Source organism: Puma concolor, chromosome B2, assembly GCF_028749965.1.
Source record: "Puma concolor isolate L17-30 chromosome B2, mPumCon1.1.hap2, whole genome shotgun sequence".
Classification (NCBI taxonomy): domain Eukaryota; kingdom Metazoa; phylum Chordata; class Mammalia; order Carnivora; family Felidae; genus Puma; species Puma concolor.
This window is the reverse complement of record NC_141671.1, coordinates 76,535,597-76,555,900: the sequence shown is the minus strand read 5'-3', so window position 1 is coordinate 76,555,900 and position 20,304 is coordinate 76,535,597. Positions and strand designations below refer to the sequence as shown.

Below are 20,304 nucleotides of genomic sequence, written 5' to 3'. Positions count from 1 at the left end.
TCTTGGTGAGACCCTGGAAACAGGCTTCCTAAAATAATTCCCTCGGGTATTCTGATGAGCAGCCAAACTTGGAAACCACTAGGCTAAGAGAAACCACTGAAAAACCAGAAATCCAATGGAATCACAGTGAGTGCCTCTATTTAAAAGCTATAGATGATTCCAGCAAAAGAGAAATTGTCTAAATACTTCAAAATAGGAAAGCCACAAAGAGTGTTTTGTTTCATCTAGTCTAAAAAATGAGACATTTAGTTACTAGTCATAAAAAAAGGTGGCCCATATGGCATTATGATACAGTAGTTCCACCAAAACCCAAGGTTTAATTTGGGGGTATGTGCAGGAGAGAGATGCTGCCATCTGTGGGCCAGTGACATCCTTTCGTGGAGCCACATCACTCTTGGACCAGTCAACATGAAGTGCCACGACTGCCTATTTGGTGGGTACAGAAGTGTCATTTATTTTCCCAGGCCACAAAGAAAGCCTTTTAAAGTAAATGTTCCAAGTGCGGTGGCAAAATACTAAATTCAGGTCTGTCTCAAAAATAACATGCTTTTATTTTTAGGAAATTGCTTGATAAGGTGGTACTTTTGTTTGGCAGTAGAATCTTGGCACCAAGCCCATACTGATTTTTTTTTTAATGTTTATTTATTTATTTTGAGAGAGGGGGGGAGAGTGCATGTGCATGAGTGGGAGAGAGGCAGAGAGAGAGAGAGGGAGAGGAGAGAGAATCCCAAGCAGGCTCCACACCATCAGTGCAGAGACTGACTCAGGGCTCAACCCCACGAACCATGAGATCATGACCTGAGCAGAAATCAGGAGTCAGACCTTAACTGACTGAGCCACCCAGGTGCTCCCAAGCACACAGTAATTTTTAAAAGAAAAACTAAACAGCATTTTTGTAGGTAATGCAAAGAAAAATTTTTGAAATATTTGAAGTTGTATCTTCTAAGATTGTTAGCTGCAAGTTTTTCTAACAGCTGATCCATTTAAACTGGTTTTGAGGGGAAAAAATATTCATGTGTTCTCCCAGATATTTCTCTACTATGTGCTAGTACATTCTCCTATACCCTGAGATTTATGTTGTTGTGTGATCTGGTATCTGAGTCATTAGCAGTAGTTTAAATTCTAAGTAAAGCAAAAATTGCAAAGTCGCGACTCCTGCCAATCAATGGGAAAAAAGGGCTGATAAGGGGAAGGTGCTTGGAACCCTTCTCCTCCTTACCATCCAGAAACTCAGTACTGTAAAGATTACTTTTAGGAAATCTCTGAATTGCTTGTCTAGTTTGTAAGCTCCTTGATGGGCAGTTTTTAGAAAAACATTGCATTGTTAGCTAAACCCCAGTAAGCTAGAAGCTTCGAAGTAACATAAGGGGGGAGGGGTACCAGACTCAGAGAGGCTCCTAGCACGTGTGACACACACAAACTCGTACACACTCACACTTGCTCTTCAGGATGAATGATTGCTAGTCTCTGCTCTTAGGAAATGCCAGTCTCTCTTTCTTTCAATTATAGAAGGTAATTTCTATAATCTTATAATACTAATTATAATTGTCAGCACATTATATTTGCTGAACATTTACATTATACAAGGCAGTCCACCGTGGGTAGACAATTTTTTCCATTACACCAGAGTTGCTGTATCTACGTGTCATAGTGCTACGTGCATGCATAAATTGGGTACAGCTGTATGACAGATTCTAAACTTTCAATAACACACATTAACATTCAAAGTGCACAAATATTTTAGCAGTTAAGAATGTTGGGGGTTTGATAAAATATTTGGAAAAGATACTTTTCTTGACTTTTGAGATTAGAATTTCGTTGGAGCATAAAAACAAGTCAATTATGTAAACCACTGACATTTCTCATCTTTTAAACAAGACTGTAATTCTTTTTTAAATGTGTTAAGCTTTTTGGATAAAAATCTTTCTACAGTGTAATGCCTTCCAAAACTCATTCTGAATATAGCTAAATGTAATATTGATCATGTAATCATCATTATAAATATGCCATATATTGGTATGTCTTCACAGGCCAGTGTGTTCCCATAGCTAACTTCCCCAAAGCTCAATAGCTCCGCATGACTATAATTCTGTAGTTTTTATATCTTTTTTAAAAGTCCTTTAGTAGTTTGCCTTCATCCTTCTTTCTGTCAGGCTGTCCCTTCTTGTGACTGCTATAGACTTGCCTTGGCAGCTGCCTTCTAACTGTAATTTGAGAAATCAGATTACCAAATTTGTTCAGATTATTGTTCAGATTATTCAGATTCATGTCACACATGTTTGACATAATATTTTTTGTGACGTTTTAGACATTTGAAATTACCTGCAAAGGAAATTCTAGAAAACAGATATTAATTGCATGGCATATTACAAATTACTGATGAAATTAAGAGTAAAATATATAGAAGAGTTAAGGCAGTGCATGGTTACCAGACTAAGAAGCCTAGAGGAAGTTTCCAAAGTCTATATTCAGCTGTTTGAGCTGTTTCTGAAGTATTCCCTTTAATCTATGCCACATGTGTGAAACTATACACACGTTTTCCATTTATGAATAGATAGAGGATTTCAATAACATAAACGCAAGTTTAAGTATTAGTAAAGCATTTACAAGTATAGATAGAAATAGCCTCAGTTTGGTAAAACCACACTGGAATGCAATAATGGGTCATATGATCATGTTGATTGCAACGTATTCTAGGTAGTCTGCTTGTCCCCAGTGCTTGATAAAAGTAAATGGATTTTAAGGTGTTATTGGAAATTTTCATTTATTTTTTATTTTATTTTTTATTTTAGAGAGAGAGCATGCAAGTGGGGGAGGGAGGCAGAGAAAGAAAGAATCTTAAGTAGGCTCCATTCTCAGCACAAGCCCAAGGTGGGGCTTGATCCCATGACCCTGGGATCATGACCTGAGCTGAAATCAAGAGTCAGATGCTCAACCGACTGAGCCACCCAGGCACCGTGGAAAATTTTATTTTATTTTATTTTATTTTTTTGAAAATTTTAAATACTACTAAAGCAAAAAGATTTTAGGGGAAAATTTTGAGGCTGAGATGATCTGATTAAACATTTACATGGAGATTGAGAGGATAAGGAGTACTACAGGGGCCTGACTCCTGTCAGTTTGTAGGCACTTTTATCCAGAAACACGCACATGAGTCAGTAGGGAATATGGCAAATATCTGATTCCGTAAGTGCCATGCTACAGTATTCCAATAGTAAAATTATTATTACAAATAAACATTCCATTGTTTAAATATGTAGCTGTATCTTTAGTGCAATATACAATTAACATGGTACCTCCAGTTTTTGAAGCACCGTCACATAGCACAGAATAAGTAATACCCTGAAAGAGGAAGCCTCAAGGTACACTTGGTGATATTCCTTAGCATGTATTGATCACCTTCTCTGTGCCAGGTTTGAGCACTTGAGGTGATGATGATGGAAGTGGTGAGAATGATGTTGGTTGGCTTGAGCTGCTGCTCATACCCTTTGCCTAGTTCCTGTAGTGACTGGTGTCTGTGAGGTTTCCTGAGCCTGGCACAAGGTGTAACTTGTGGCTTTTGAATGGACCCCTGTTGTGGACAGTGTTCCCCCCCCCCCCCCAAATTCATGGTATTTGGAAATGGGGTCTTAGCAAGGTAATTGGATTTAGGTGAGGTCATCAAGGTGGGGCCCTTATAATGAGATTATATCCTTATTAGAAACACCAAAGAGCTTGTTTGCATTTTCTCTTGACTGTTCACAAAGAAGAGGTCATGTGAGTCCACAGCAAGATGGTATCCAGCAACATTTCTGTTGTTTAAGCCACGCAGTCTATGGCATTTTGTTACCACAGCCAAGCTAAGACAACACCTCACTTGCAAGTGAAACAAACTAGCCTAGATTTGGATCACAGGTTAAGTTGGCCGCCATGCTCTAGACAGTTGAACTAAACAATCAAACTGCCAGTTATTAAATACAGAAAGAAGTAGACAAGGAAGTTCCCTCCCTGGGCTTTATTTGTGAGTAGTACAGGAAACCATCTAAGAGGTTTCCCCCCTCAGTTAAATAGTGACTCAATAAAGAATCGTGAATCCATCCATAACTCACCTCATCTGACGAGAAAAAGATTTCACGATCAATTAGACCCAATCTCCCACGTATCTTTGAACCTAATGGTTAGGGCTTTAATGAAAGAGCAATTCTAACTGGGGGGGGGGGGGGGGGGGGGAAATATATATATATATATATATATATATATATAAAATATTCTTCCATTAATTAATTGGAAATGTTTACTAACATAAAACTAGTTTCTAAGCCTTAGCAGGTAATCTTTAAAATCAGTAGCCAAAATATAATCATGAGAGGGACATCACATTAAAGAATAATGATGCTATTTCCAGGCTATTTATAGCTATAGATCCTCATCCTTGTAATCCTTGTGCTTGGTTCAGTTGCCTTACCCCAATATACTTAATTAAGGCTCACAGTTTACTTTTGATGAGTAAACACCCAATTTGCCAGCATAAGGCCAAAGAATTGAGTAATTGAAATGTGAAGATGGGGATAAAATGCAAGATAAGCCATATAATTTTTGTACAATGTAGCAAACTGAACTAATAATTTTTAAAAGTTAAATTCCTGAATTAATTTTAATAACTAATCAACATTTAGGTGGTAAAAAGTTTTTATTACTGGACAACTACTTGAATGGAGTGCTGTGGATGGAAATTAAAATCTAAATTTTGGAGTTAAACTAAATGATCTTTATGGTCTCTTCTAATTCTGAGATTCTTTCTATGAAAAAAGAATTTCAAAGAATTCTTTGATCTAAAAATATAAAAGGTAATGATTTGTCTGGAACTCTGGTCTTGTTCGTACATACATTTAAATCTTTTTTCAAAGAAAACATTTGGGGAGCACTTGGGTGGTTCAGTCAGTTTAAGTGTCCGATTCTTGGTTTCGGCTCAGGTCATGATCTTGAGGTTCGTAGTTCAAGCCCATGTCCGGCTCCATGCTCAAAGTGCAGAGACTGCTTAGGATTCTCTCTCTCCTCTCTCTCTGCCCCTCCCCACTTGCTGTCTCTCTCTCTCTCTCTCTCTCAAAATTAATAAACAATTAAAATTAAAAAACACATTTGGAATTTAAATAAGCACATCAAAAAAGGAAAAAAGAAATGTCTCTTCTGCCCACACACTCATCCATTTGAGCAAGAAAAAAACAAATAAAATGAAATACATTATTTGGGTAAAGAAAAAAACCTCACGATTTTCAATTTCATTTGTTTTGTAAATACTGTAGTTATTTGAGCTCAATCGTTGATGAGTTTCTTCAAGCAGAAGGTCACTATAGTCCTTTGCACACAGCAGACATCATATGTGTGCATGAATGTATTTCTTCAGCCAAGTGAATTCGATTTAATTTTCTATTTCAAGTCTGATAAGCATGACAGGGAAAGTATGTGCATTACAACCTTCTGAGTAATGTAGTATACTTTAGTGGTCCTAAATAGGTCATATAAGACTCATGATTCACTTGGAAAACAGAAGAGGAGAGAACAAAATAAATCTCTGCAAATAAAATAAGCTAAATTTTACAGTTTTGAAAAGTATAATGATCTTAGGGAAATTATATGTATTCAGAATTTAAGCTTAAGCTCTAAACGATTGATACCAAGCACCCTAAATTACTCTGAACTGAATCAAATCCCAAGAAGTATTTCCTAAGAATCAAAGATGAAGATTGTGTGTTTGCAAACACATAAGTGTGCAAAAATCACGTTGAAACACTTTCCGTTGCAGTGATCATATAGATGTTTCCCCAAAAAAGATTGCATCAAAACTTTTGAGTCAATAGCCCTATTCCCCTGGCACCAAGGATAAAATCCTGCTTGGTGAAATGCATTCAGAATTAAATAAAATCTTTTTTTAAATAAATGACACAATTTAATATTTCCTGAAACCCTGTATATACATATATACAGATACAATAAGAGTTATGATTGATTAATTTTTTAAATTTTTATTGAATGATTTTTAAACAGATTCACACCATAAAAGTATGTATACTTGTATTAAATTCCAGGTATTTTGGACAACATTCATAAAATCACCTTTTATCATAACCTAATCCAATATTCTTTTGCATACTAATCAAGGGTATAACTCCCCATTCTCTTAAAAAAATAATAGGTAAAATAAATTTTGACTCCAGCAGAATCAATGACTTAGGTGAGTCATGAGAAAAAGGAATGTGTGCCGTAGAAACTGCCAAAAATAGCAGACCAGAAATTAGGCCTGCCATTCCTGAATTTTATGGTGTGCTCAACAGCAAATCACTACAACCCTTTCAACATAATGGCCTGAACTAACCCCCTTTTACAACGATTCAGCAAAATATCTGCTCATTCAAGAAATATGTAACTACTGTGTGTTGTGCCTGAAGGCAGTCATTGGATTCTGTCTGCTCAGGCGGCCATGGTGGCCCGAAGGAGTATACAGCCTTGGTCCCTAATGAAAATAATCAGAACCTCCTTTTAAAAATTGTATTTGTAAATTATATTCATTTTTAGGGATATATCTAAAATTATTAGGCAGAGAAATAGCCAAAATAATATGTGTATGGCTCTATTAGGAAAGCTGAGATCTGTCATGTCAATGGGAAAAAGATTCTCTATTGAAAAAGACTAAATAAAATTCCTTGTCCTAAAACTATAACACCTCATACACAGAAAACTATAGGATAAAATGATGAGACTTTCAATACATGATCATTTGTAACTTTTTAGCTGTCTTCCCTCTGCATTCATGAAAAGTCTATGCTTTGAGTATTAAATAAAAACTTGAGATCTTAAAATGTCTCAGCTTCCCTATTTTTTCAACTAGATTTATTTCATAGAACAGTATGTCTCTCATTTTTAAATAATGAACACTTCAACTGATATGTTTTAAAGCAGTGAAACAGTTGTTAGCTTTGCTTATAAAGTTTGCTGTACCTTGTAATTCTTAAAAAAAAAAAAAAAAAAAATCTAAACCAAAGTTTCTCAGACCCAACAGAAAGCATAATATAAACACAGAGGGCAGGAACTGAATGGGTCCATCTCCAAGTAGTACAAACTATTGTAAGTTATCATCTCTACCCTGACACTGTCTATGTCTGTATATGCAGTTTCACATTTAATATGCAACCAGCACCCTATTAGATTCTTGTTAGAGTAGGACCCTGAGAATAAGTCCACTGAAAAATCATACTATGTATAATACCAGTTTGAACTTTTAAAGAGTGACTAATTTTAGGAAGGCAGAGAGAAACAAAAGACTTCCCACAAATGATACTTATCACTATGTAAAAGAAGAATATATACTTGACATTGAGGTGCCCGTCTAGTTTCAGTATTTGTACCTAAGTGTTTTTTAAACATATGAAAAGCTTCTAATTTTGAAAAGGTAAATTTATAAAAATGTTGAATTGTTATTGATAGGGTTCAAGTCCGGGCATAACCTATGAAGTGATCTTGCTACCATAATAACTGGTTTGCTCCGCGATTTAGGTAATCCATTGACTGGTTTCAGATTTCCATCAGCCATAAGTACAGTTGGCATTATCTCCATGAATCCAGAGGCAAATCTGGGCATACTTGAGGGGAGTGATGCGCACCGCCACATTGTAGTCCTTCTGAACGCCGTGGACATCCACCCACTGGTGGCCTGAATAGACCGCAATGATTTTGCGTTTCCAGTTCTTTTTGTCTGGTTCTTTCAGACGAAGATAGACCCCAGAACCAGTGGATCCCGACTCAGCATCACAGTATTGATAGAGGAGATCATTGGATTCATCAGACACACTACAAAACCGGTAGACTAATTGATCTGCCCTGTCACGATCAAATCCTGAGAAGTGGATCATTCCTCCAGGCAGCTTCTTGATGGTTGGACTGATTCCTAGTTCCATATATTTCTTTTTATGAGGGCGCTTCAATTCCAGAAGAGCATAGTCATAGTCCAAAGCGGCTTCCCCTCTCCCTCCTCTAGCCCAGCCTTTGGGGATGTGGGTATTCTTGACGCGGGTCCATTGGAAGGAGGGCTTCCCCTCAGCAACTCTCTGGCCCCGACCAGATTCCTTTCTTCTTCTTCTTCCAGCCTTGTCTCTCTCCAGATTCACCTTGGTACCTTCTCTCTTGTCACCACCATTCGCCTCTCTCCTGCTCCTCTTAGAACCCCTACGTTTCTTGCCACCACCCTTATTTCTCATCTTCAACAACCCTACCCTTAGCTTTTTACTCCCTTTGATGTAGTCCTTTCCATCATGCACACAGTGGGCCGCTGTTAGAACGTGGCTGGGGGAAATGAGGATGCCACTGCAGCCTGTGGAGAGCTTCACAGCTGTATTGAAAGGGAAATTGGTTAAGAACCTTTTGTCCAAGATGCTGAACCTGCTGTCTGTGCCATAAACCTGCCTTCTCCTCCTCACCAGTGCTCCTTTTGTGGTGATATTCTGAGTTGGCTCAAGGACCACATCTTGGACTTTCACTCTAGTCAGGGTTCTGGTGCCATTCTCAAAGACAGTCTCGTAGGAAAGAAAGTCTTCCAGATCAGAAAGGCTGGGAGCTGGGAGTTCTTTCTGGCATTCAATGCCACACACTCTATCTAGCACCATCTTAGTATCTGCCTTGAAGGTGGGGCTGGTGAGACGGAAAGTCCTTTCACTGACGACCCGGGGTATTTTTCTCAAGTGCCACATAAAATCCTGTTCCATTTCAGATCCATCAGTGAGGGTCCACCCGAGGGTGAAAAATATCCAACAAAATAGCACGTTTTCCATTTTGCTCTTCTCTTTTGTCCTTAAAAATATAAAGAGAAAGTGACGCTTTATAAGGTTCTCTTTTTAAATATGTTACTTATTTCATTTAGGCCTTGAGTCTTTTTTTTTTTTTTTTTTTTTTAATTTTTCAACGTTTATTTATTTTTGGGACAGAGAGAGACAGAGCATGAATGGGGGAGGGGCAGAGAGAGAGGGAGACACAGAATCGGAAACAGGCTCCAGGCTCTGAGCCATCAGCCCAGAGCCCGACGCGGGGCTCGAACTCACGGACCGTGAGATCGTGACCTGGCTGAAGTCGGACGCTTAACCGACTGCGCCACCCAGGCGCCCCATAGGCCTTGAGTCTTAAATGTACCATCACCACCAAATAGTCCTTATTTTCACGGTACTTCAATTTTGCTGAGATTAGATAAACACCCTGCTAAGAAGGTGCACACAAACTTCCAAAATTAGTAAACTGTATTTCACCCCACCTTCCACCAGGCCTAACCCACCTCCCCCCACCCCCACCTGCCATCTCCGCCTCTACCTCCCAGACAGCCCAATGCATGGGATGGTAAGATGGGGTGACAAACTGTGGCCCCTTATTGCCTGAGCCACACTCTCCCTCCCTAGGTCTCCTACAACATTATTTCCAGATGACTTAGAAATAAAGATAGCAGCAGATGTCATGCTCTTTCCCCTGCACTTCGCTCTTTAAGAGCAAGGATCATAAATTCCTCATCTCTAGAGTATAAATGCCTAGCACAGAGCTCAAACAATGTTCATTGGAATACACTGAATTTCCTTAAACCATGGTTTGCTGACCAAACTCACTAATGGTGCAATGTGCCATGCGTTTTTTAAAAAGCTGTGCTTGGAACTACCATCTAAGCAAAGCAACGTACAAAAATTCTTCACAGTAGAAGCTTACTGTGTATTAAAATTAGTTGTAAGAATTTAAGGCGGTGGTTCTGAATTTGCCACTTGGGGGAACATGATCCTGATTAACTATAGTCCCTTTTATCGTTAGTGTCATCATCTAAGAGCAGTGCTTTTGTGTTAAACATCTTTTAAGTTTTCAGTACTTTATACATTATATAATACCTCTTCTGTTGTCTACATCTTCTTGCCCTCTTTTCCTGCTTCTCTAGGCTCCCTGGTATGTAAATCTATTTCATCAAATTGATGTTTGTCAGTTTTCATTTGTGTGGGTAGGAGACAGTGGTGGCATTCTTTACAGCAGCAATTTTGAACTTCGAGGTCACTATTATTCGTGACCTATGCTCTAAGTGTATTTTAACTAATCATTAAAATACCAAGGCTCACCGTATGCTATTCATTTTATAGAAAACCAGATGATTCAAGGTTAGATTATTCCTACAATACCTTTACTCTCAGTGCTTTCTGATGAGCTTTATTTTATTTTTTTTTTCATGGAAAAGAAACTAATGAGAAATATTAGGAATGGCCCACAACCCAGGGCACATTATGAGATCCTGTGCACTGCCATGAGAAGCAAAGATTGTCTCTGAGGCAGGGTTGAATATGGGCATCTCTTGACATGAGAATTCATTTTGCCATACGTAAGTAGAGAAGTTGGTTAACACACTAATAACATTCTTTTGATAGAACAGAAACACATACTACATGAGCCATTTTACTGTTTAAGTGTGATATATTCAGTGAAACATGACATAATTCATTTGTTTCATCATATATTTGAACACATTAAGCAAATTTAGAATACCATGATTTGGTATCAGCAAAATTACATTGAAGTTTTGCAATTTCATTTTTTTATCTGCCCATACTTGACTGCTGAGTAATGATAATTCAGGTTAATATTAGGCTGTTTTGTTTGCTAAATAGCTTGCAGTTTATTTTGTTTTTTTTTTTTTTTTAATTTTTTTTTTTTTTCAACGTTTATTTATTTTCGGGACAGAGAGAGACAGAGCATGAACGGGGGAGGGGCAGAGAGAGAGGGAGACACAGAATCGGAAACAGGCTCCAGGCTCTGAGCCATCAGCCCAGAGCCCGACGCGGGGCTCGAACTCACGGACCGCGAGATCGTGACCTGGCTGAAGTCGGACGCTTAACCGACTGCGCCACCCAGGCGCCCCTACTTGCAGTTTATTTTGGAGAGAGGGCATTCTTCTGTACAGAGTGATGGGTATCATCAAAAAATCAATAACGGACATTGTTCAGAAAATCTCCACACTCAGTCACAATATTTTCTAATCATCCACATGGCAAATGTCACTTTATACAAAGCAGTAATTATATTGGTAATTATTTTGTTGAGCCAGTTAGTATTTTCTTTTGTTATAATTTTCACAATGAGTATTTCATTTTGTCAATTTTATTTAATTCAGTTGGAGTGAAAAGGGCTGACAACTCAGTAACCCTATTGAGGCCTTGAAATCATGTTTAAGTGGGTAGTTCCCATGATGAAAAATTACGCCTTTGCCTTTTAAAAAAATGCTAAAATCAGAGACCTATTTGCTGCCTCTAGGCCTAACAACAGAGCAAAATAGACTATTTTAAAAATGTATGTAGGGGCGCCGGGGTGGCTCAGTTGTTTAAATGCCCAACTCTTGATTTTGGCTCAGGTCATGATCTAACGGTTTGTGAGACTGAGCCCCATGTAGGACTCTGTGTTGAGCATGGAGCCTGCTTGGGATTTCTTGTCTCCCTCTTTCTCTGCTCCTCCCCCATTTGCACACGCACATACATGCATGTGCGTGTGCTCTCTCTCCTCTCGAAATAAATATTTAGAAAACTGTGTGTGTATTTGATATTATCTACTTGATTCTTAGCAAAACTTCAATCAAGGAAATTTTTTAGTGTGGGAAAAATAACTTTTAAAAATTGGGTTTTTTTTTCATTTAGTCCTTAATGACAAAAGCTGTCCATTGTGAACTTAATATAAGAATACACACCAAAGACAGAACGTCAAATATCCATGTTGAGAAATACGAAGAATCACTCTGTACATTTTAACAGTTGATACTAATGATCCAAGGAGTAAAAATGTGTGAAAGGCATTCCTAGGCAAAACAGAAGACATCTAAGTCATGGTACCATGATATTGTTTCTCCAGTCCAGTTAGGTTTGTTTTTGTTTTTTTTTTCTTTTCACTGCTATTTAATCTTGTCTTACAACTAAAGCTAGTTAGGGATTAGAAAGGCAGAATGCAAATATTAAATGATAATTGACAAGATAATCTTTTGCTACACAGATCATTGAACTAGAGTAGTAAGCTCAAATATAGAAGTTCATCTACTCTTTACCAAACAAAACATGCACCTTGTGCCATAATTCTCTAGGCAGACTTTTAAGAAAGCCCCATGTAATGGCAACTTTTATGTGTCAACTTGACTAGTTGGTACTAGGGTACCCAGATGTTTGGTCAAACATTATTCTGGGTGCATCCGTGAAGGTGTTTCTGGAAGAGAGTAGCATTCAAATTGGTAGACTGAGAAAAGCAGACTTCCCTTCTGAATATGGGTGGGTCTCATCCAATCAGTTGAAGGTCTGTATAGAACAAAAAAGGTTGACCCTCCTGTAAGGAAGAGGGAACGCCTCCTGCCTGACTGCTTTGAGCTGGGACATTGGTATTTTTCCTGCCTTCAAACTCAAAATGAAACATGAACAACTCAAAAGAATGTTATTGGTTTGTTAATAAAATTCCACACTTGTGTATGGCAAAATAAACTCTGTCATATCGAGGCATGCCCAGATTTCAGTCCCAGACCAGCAGCAGCATCACCTGGGATCTTGTTAAAAATGCTAATTCTCAGGGTCCAACCCAGAGCTACTTTCCAAAATTCTCCAGAATCAGAATAGGGGAGGTGGGGGATGGGGTTCCCAGCTATCCATGTTTTGACCAGCCCTCCAGGAGATTCAGATAGTACAGTTTGAGAACCACTGCAGCGGTAAAGGCCTGGGGCAGCATCTTGAGCCATACCCCAGAAGGCAGCTTTCCCAGGGATGATTGCTTAACCAAGTTTCAAGTGACCTCTACCTCATCTTTGTGAACAACTTTATTCTTGACTTTGCTCTTTTACTATGTCAGCCATTGCCAATATCAAATGGTTCAGCCATTAATAAAGAAAAGATATTCTTTTATATAAGTGATTTAATAATACATCTGAAAATATCCAAATTCAGTGGACTAGTTGGGGGGCAAAAGAGCAAAATGGGTAAAGGGGAATGGGAGGCACAGGCTTCCAGTTACGGAATAAAAGGGGCAGCTTAGGGAATATAGTCAATGGTATAATAGTGCTGTATGGTGACCCATCGTAGCTACACTTCGGGTGAGCATCACCTATGGAGTTGTCAGATCACTATGTTGTACACCAGAAACTAATGCAACATTGTGTGTCAACTCTACTTCAATTAAAAAAAAAATTCAGTAGGCTTGTAAGCAATGCTTCCAACATCTGATGCTACAAATTATAAGACAGCATGGATTTGCCAGCCCTGTCTGGTGCCCTTTGAGGGAGCCCTGCTACAGTGCACCGCAGGAATAAAAGCTATGCCCACATCTATCCTTGGGCATGGGAAGGGCAGAGCCTTGAAATACAACCTCAGAATCACAGTAATAAGAGGACATGAATTCAGTTAGCCTGTCCAATTTGGCCTGTAATTTAAAATTGGACAAATGTTTAAGGACACTTTCTTTTGGAAAATCTAAGTTTGCCTTGTGGTAAAGTGTCAGTGTAAGGTAAATGATAGCTCTTACTGATAGAGCAATCCATGGTTCAGTGGACAACACATCCACATGTGCCCATCATCCAAAAAGCACCAACTCATTGATCTAAAGAGACACAGTCCCAACTGGTGGGGCAGCCATAACATTTTGGAAGCTTTAATGTCCAGTGTCTTCCCTCCTCCTCCTCCTTTTTCCTGTTTCCCATTATAACTGTGACCTTCACTGTCACTTTCCAGATGCCTTGGATTTGGGGCTTCAAATACCAGTTCTGGTTAGCAAAAGTGAGGTTGCAGCCTTGACTCTCCACCATGAGTCAGTGTACACACAGTAGATTATGGGTTGGATCATGGAGACAAATGGAGTGGAAGGGAATCAGGGGAGGAGCAAGAATCAGGCTTTGTAGATAAATTCTCACTGATGGAGTAGATATTACTTCACACTTGTTCTTGGTCCAGATTAATAGCAATGACCACATGAAACTCAAGAGAGAACTTACTATCACCCTCTGTTTGCTTATGTTTTCTTAGACGTGTGATAGCTAACGTATTTGGAATCCTGGAGCATCCGTAGAGTGGAGTGGTTATGTGTATAGACCAGGGAGTAAGAACACTTGGGCTAAGTCTCATCTTGACCATGTATTAGACATATGATTTTGGGCAGTTCACTATGCTCAGTTTCAGCGTCCTCATTTGCAAAGTAGGGAGAACAGTAATCTCTCCCTCATAACGTAATCGTGGAGATTAAACAAGATGATATATCCAAAGAATGATCTGTAAGCCCAGAGCACAGTAAAGCAGTCAATAATAGGTTCTTTTATAATTATTACTCTAATGGCTGAATGACTATCACTTTAAAATAGTTTATTACATAAGCCACAGCTATAACACTCCTACTTTTCTAAAACTAAACAAATATATATATATATATATTTTTTTAATTTTTTATTTCAGAAGAGTTTCAGACACACTCTCAAACTCCCCTTTTCTTTGTTTTGTTTGCTATGTTTTTTGTTCAAGGACAGCTACATTTTAGAGACTTCCCACATGAATGCTTTCCTAATTACTCATGTCTGTGAATATCTGTGGCTTTGTAATATATTTTTCTCAGAGCTATTAAACTTAAGTGTGATTAAACATTACCCAGCCACAGAACACTCGAATTGCATTTCCTGTGTCTTATTTATAGCCTGGATCTACATTAGGAATTCTAGAATGGCATCAGGCCCTCAGCTTAAAAAGAAACAGGGTCAATGTCAAAATAATTACTACAAGGGAGCAGTTTACGGTGAAATAAAAACCTAACCTTTTGAGCGAGTCTATCTATAGTGTATAGAATTTTACTATGGCATGACATAGTTATATTCTAGGATTCAGTTTCTCTTCTGTTATTTTGTTTTGTTTTGTTTTGTTTTGTTTACCTGGAGAAGTGTATAGTTTAGCTTAAGTAGGTAGGTGGATTAATGAAAGATTAGATGATTGGTCACTATATTAAATATTTCACATGAAATATTTTTCCTGCCTGTGAAAATAAGGATGCTGACTTACCGTCAAGAATCTGCACCAAGTTACTTTCCCTCACCAGGTAAGAGATTCTCACTTACTCAGGCCTGTGTTTGCATCCGCCCCTTGCTATGTATGGTGACATTGGTGACATAGTTGTCCAAACTCAAGTGTATACCACACTGCCAGGGAACATAATTTTGCATTAACCTGTCAAACATTTTCTATGGGTAGTGTGGGTCAGGCACTGCTCAGATCAATGACCTTGGAGGGCCAACACCAATTTCGACCTAATGTGTGTGCTAGGATACAGAAATGATCACATACCCACTTTTTTACGACATGCCTGTGCCGTATTTAGCCATCCATGACTCCAACCACCTGCCCCTCCCAACAGCACTGCCTACATTTATACACTACATACACGCGAAAATGCGCATGTCCGTCTCCTCCCCTCCCCTACTTTCACCCCCACCTACCCAGTGGAAGACTGACACACAACAGGTGTGAAGATTGACACACAACAGGGAGTCACTGGGGCCGGGCCCAGATGCTCTCAATAACTGCAGAGAGTAGTGCTGGTTTGGGCAAAAGGCCACGGCAGGAGGGGAAGGGTATCACCAGGGAGAACAAGCAGGTGTGCAGAGGGCGTGACACAGGTCACCTTGCGGAGATCACGTTTAAAAGCTTTAACAGTCACTTTCACCAACTGGGAGAGATGCAGGGGAGAATGGGGATTCTGAAAAGTATAATTCCTTGCCTCCCGGAGGCCCTCACCTAATGTCACTCCCTGACTGGAACACGGAACGGAGGCCACATTTAAGTTACAACATGGGGCTCCTGGGTGGCTCAGTCGGTTGGGTGTCTGACTTCAGCTCAGGTCACGATCTCTCCATCTGTGAATTTGAGCCCAGCGTCAGGCTGGTGCTGACAGCTCAGAGCCTGGAGCCTGCTTCGGATTCTGTGTCTCCCTCTCTCTGCCCCTCCCCCGCTCATGCCTCCCTCCCTCTCTCTCTCTCTCTCTCTCAAAAGTAAATAAACATTAAAAAAAAACTAAGTTACAAAGTGTATGGGATCACAGTGATGAGAAAGTAACCGTGTTAGCGATGGAAGCACGGTGGACAGCAAGAACACAGGTGTTTCAACAATTATGGAGGCAGTGGGCTTTGAGGGCAAACCGACTTGAGTACACTTGTGACTTCCTGGCAGTATGATTCTGTGAAGGTTACGTAACCTCTCCCAACATTATTTCCTACAGTGGTTAAAACACGAATAAAGGGGCGCCTGGGTGGCGCAGTCGGTTAAGCGTCTGACTTCAGCCAGGTCACGATCTCGCGGTCCGTGAGTTCGAGCCCCGCGTCGGGCTCTGGGCTGATGGCTCGGAGCCTGGAGCCTGTTTCCGATTCTGTGTCTCCCTCTCTCTCTGCCCCTCCCCCGTTCATGCTCTGTCTCTCTCTGTCCCAAAAATAAATAAACGTTGAAAAAAAAAATTAAAAAAAAAAACACGAATAAAATTTTACAGTTTTGTGAGAAGCTAGTATGACGTATATAAGCGTCGTGCTCAGAGCACAGCAAGCACTCACAAATGACAGCAATTACTACTATTAACATCAAACAATAGGAGTCAAAACATAGGTAGATATTTATAAGGGATTTCATACATCTCCATCTGTCGGGCACCTCACTATGGTATGCCAAATAATGGCTCCCCAAAATGCCATATCTGAATCCCCAGAAGCCGTGGATATGTTTCTGACATGGTCAAGAAGACTGCAGATGTGATTTGGTGAAGGATTTTGACATGAGGAGATTAGCTGGGATTCTCCAGGTGAGACCCATTCATCACCGGGATCCTTATACGAAGAAGGGTGAAGCTTGACGAGGAGCCGAGAAGACGAGGCGGAGGTCGGAGTGTTGCAGGCCTGCAAGCTAAGGAATGTGGGTGGCCTCTAGAACCCAGAAAGGGTGAGGAAACAAATTCTCTCCTCGAATTCCCAGGAGGAATGCAACCCTGCTGACCCTCTTTAGGCGTCTGGCCTCCAGAACTGTAAGGTAATGTGTTGTTGTTTTAAGTCTCTAAATTTTTGATAATTTTTATAGCAGCAGTAAAGATAAGAGTCTAGTTTTTACAACTGTCCACTCTGGATGTTTAGAAAGAAAGAACACTAGGGAGTGGTAGAAAGTGGGAAAGAAAGTTTGGTCCAGAGACTAGGACATAAACGGAGATTTTCATTTCATGGAAAATCATACAGTCATGCAGTTTGAGAACTAAAAATAGAAGATCCTATTAAAACTTTATGGTGGCATGGAGCAACGTCGCTAAAGAGAGACAAGAACTGGAACAGGGTGGAGAAATTTGTTTATTCAACAAAGGCATACTGGGTGCTTACTAGGTTATGCATCATTTCAAAGTTTCTTTCCTTGTTTAAGAATCTCTGCGGTAATCCTCCTGACTTACAGAGCTGGAGTAGAACACTTCTAAGATACCTTTCAGCTCTGAAGTCTCAGATTAAACCACAAATGAGAAACACAAGTAACTTACTCATCGGTGATCTTTGAGAAGCTTCTATTGCTGGTCCCTGGCCTGCTGTCCATACTTCCACCACTAGATGGCAGAACTAGCCTGCTGATGGTGAAGCTAAAGTCCTGAGTTTAAATTGTTTACATTCACTGAGCTATGATACAGAACTTATTTTAAAAGCACGCAGGATTCAGCAGGGGGATAAGTCCAACTGGCTAATAATATACTAAATGGTTGTCACATATGGAATTTATCACATTTAGAAAACCCACCTACAGGCCACAGAGCCTATCCTGATGAACTGAGGGCTGATGATGCTGTCTACAGCCAGACAATTTTCTGGCAGGTGGTTTTCCAAAAACCATGGTCGTGCCAGCACACTTCCACTGTGACCTACAGCACGGCTGAAGAGCCCCCGAAATGTGCTGCAAGTCATTTCAACCCAAAGAAAAAGTTTCAACTTGCCAAATATTTCACATATGTTTATCAAATACTTTATAATCCATTACCAAAGGGTAAGCTCTCCACTGACTCAATGCTGCGAAGAAATGGCAAGAAGTTCATTGACAAAATGCCAATTTCTATTCAAAATATCATACCATAGCACTATTTTCAAGTTTAGCTTCAGGAATGGAGACAAAGTAACGTCTGCTTTAAAAATTTGGCAGTACTTGAGGGAAAGGAAGATGGTAAAGTTACACAGTTGATTATTTTACAGTAACCCACAACTTCTGTTTCTCATCACAATAAAAAAAAAATAAAACCCCCCTTTGTTTTTTAGCTATTTTTCCAGGAGATGTACGTTTCGATTCATGTAATGGATATGCGGTGTGTAAATCAACTTTGGGGTGCATGGCACTTTTGGGAGCCCCAAACGAACACTCTGCTGGCTCTCCCGTACAATGACATAGGAAGTGCACAGCGTATGGCTCCTGACTTATTTTTTATCTTGCAAGTTGGCCTTTGAGACCAAAGAATATACGTAAATGTACCAGGTTCGCTACTCATCAGTCTTCAAAGCCTCTTACGATCACAATCCTTTTGGCTAATCATGTATCAGTTTAACCTATTTTGAAGCTTTGAAAGAAAAATGGGGTTAAGCAAAGTTCTAAAATAACTTTTACACCACTAATTTGATTTTGCTGTTTCCTAACCTCTCCTGTCCGATTTCTCATCTGCAGAGTTAACTCAGCCTCCAAAATTCCAAGCCTGATCCTACTGTTAAAATGCAGTATGCTTGCCTCGGATATTTGAGCACTGGGCAGAGAAAGATAAATAATTTACTCAATAGGGAAAATTAACTCACATTAGCAGTTGTTTATTTGAACATATAATGAGCACATACTATGTGCCAAGCACTGAGCTAAACAATCTCACATTTAAAAAACATGAAAAAGATTAAGAGTCTACAGGTTTCCAGGTTGTCTGGAAGAAAAGTGGGCAGAGTATCCATGCCCCGCCTCTTCTTGTACTAAAGGGGCTCCTCTAAGATTTCCTAATAAAAATAAAATTCCACATACTTGGCCACTGCTTTCCAGCCTAGATGTCTTATTTGGCTGGAATGTGTACATTCTCTCTTCTAAATTAAAAACCAGATTCTAGGCATAATTCTCCAAGCAGCAAAATATGACTTTTATAATCCTCTGTAGAGACAAATGCCCTGGGATAAAATGAGAATTAATTTCAGAAGTGAGAAGGGTTAAAAAAAGGGGGAAAATACCTACATAGGGCAAGCAGCTTCTTTTCAAATCAATGACAGGGTAAAAAGGTCAAAGGAAGCAGGTGGGAGTGTTTCTACAACTTTGCAAAAAAACTTTATTATTGGAGAACATTTCCCAACTACACAAAAGTAGAGGGAAAGTAGAAAAAGGCGGAGAAAAAAGTGCAACCCATGTGCCCACCACCCTGCTTCAATAATTACCAGTATTCTGTCAATCTTGCTTTGTCTATCTACACGCCCCCTCCCCTTTTTTTTGGTATTTTAAAACAAGTACAAGACTTTTCCATTTCATTTCACCTTCTCATTTTAAAAATGTTTTTCACTGCTCCTTTTGCTGACCTGTGCAGCCAAGTTGATGAGCTAGAGAGACAGAGGTTCCTAGCTTTCATAGTAACCCTGCCAAAGAGGCTTTCAACCAGAGTAGACTTTCCAAGAATGGTTTTACACCTTTTTCAATGGCATCTGTTAATAATCATAAAAATAAAGAGGGTCCCCTCTGGTACTGCTTAAGCAGAAAGAATTCCGTTTATAGTCCAATGCAAACACTGTTACTGTTAATATTGAACTGTGCAGAGGCCGGCACACAGAGTTGCCTATTGAGACGGTAGTTTCTTTGAGGACTTAAAGTGCTAAGTTTGATCCATATCCTTAGAGCCCCTCAAAGAAGCTCTCCTCGGGTGGGTCTGCCTTTCTCGGAGAAACTTGCAGATTCTAGGGTTTTGCCCTGTCCGTGGGGGGCTCCGTCCTTACCTGCGAAGCATATTCGGTGCCCGGTGCCCGGGACGCTGCCCAGCTCGACTCAAAGGCCCCCGAGGCGGTCCGAGCGCTGGCGAGGGCGGGCGGGGGCTGCTGCCACGAGCCTCGCGGACCCGCCAGCACCACCAGCGGCTCGTGGCGGAGACTGCGGAGGAGGCCAGAGCTGAGCTGCGCGCCGGTCTGGAGATGGGAGGGGAAAGGGGGCGATGACGCCCGGCCGACGCGGGGGGAGGCGAAGAGGGGGAGGAGGTGGGCAAGAGGAGAAAGAGGGAAGGAGGGAGGGGAAGGAACCCGGACGCTGGGCCCAAGGA

General features: G+C 40.1%; 1 protein-coding gene across 1 annotated transcript; it reads right to left on the bottom strand.

Moving 5' to 3' along the window:
• Nucleotides 1–5,986: 5,986 nt before the first annotated feature.
• Nucleotides 5,987–20,181, bottom strand: PRSS35 (serine protease 35). The gene is made up of 2 exons (XM_025925837.2): nucleotides 19,988–20,181; nucleotides 5,987–8,820 (listed from the first exon to the last, which is right to left on the bottom strand). Exons 1-2 carry the CDS (start codon nucleotides 19,996–19,998, stop codon nucleotides 7,560–7,562), a joined length of 1,272 nt encoding a protein of 423 aa, XP_025781622.2. The 5' UTR covers nucleotides 19,999–20,181; the 3' UTR covers nucleotides 5,987–7,559.
• Nucleotides 20,182–20,304: the final 123 nt, after the last annotated feature.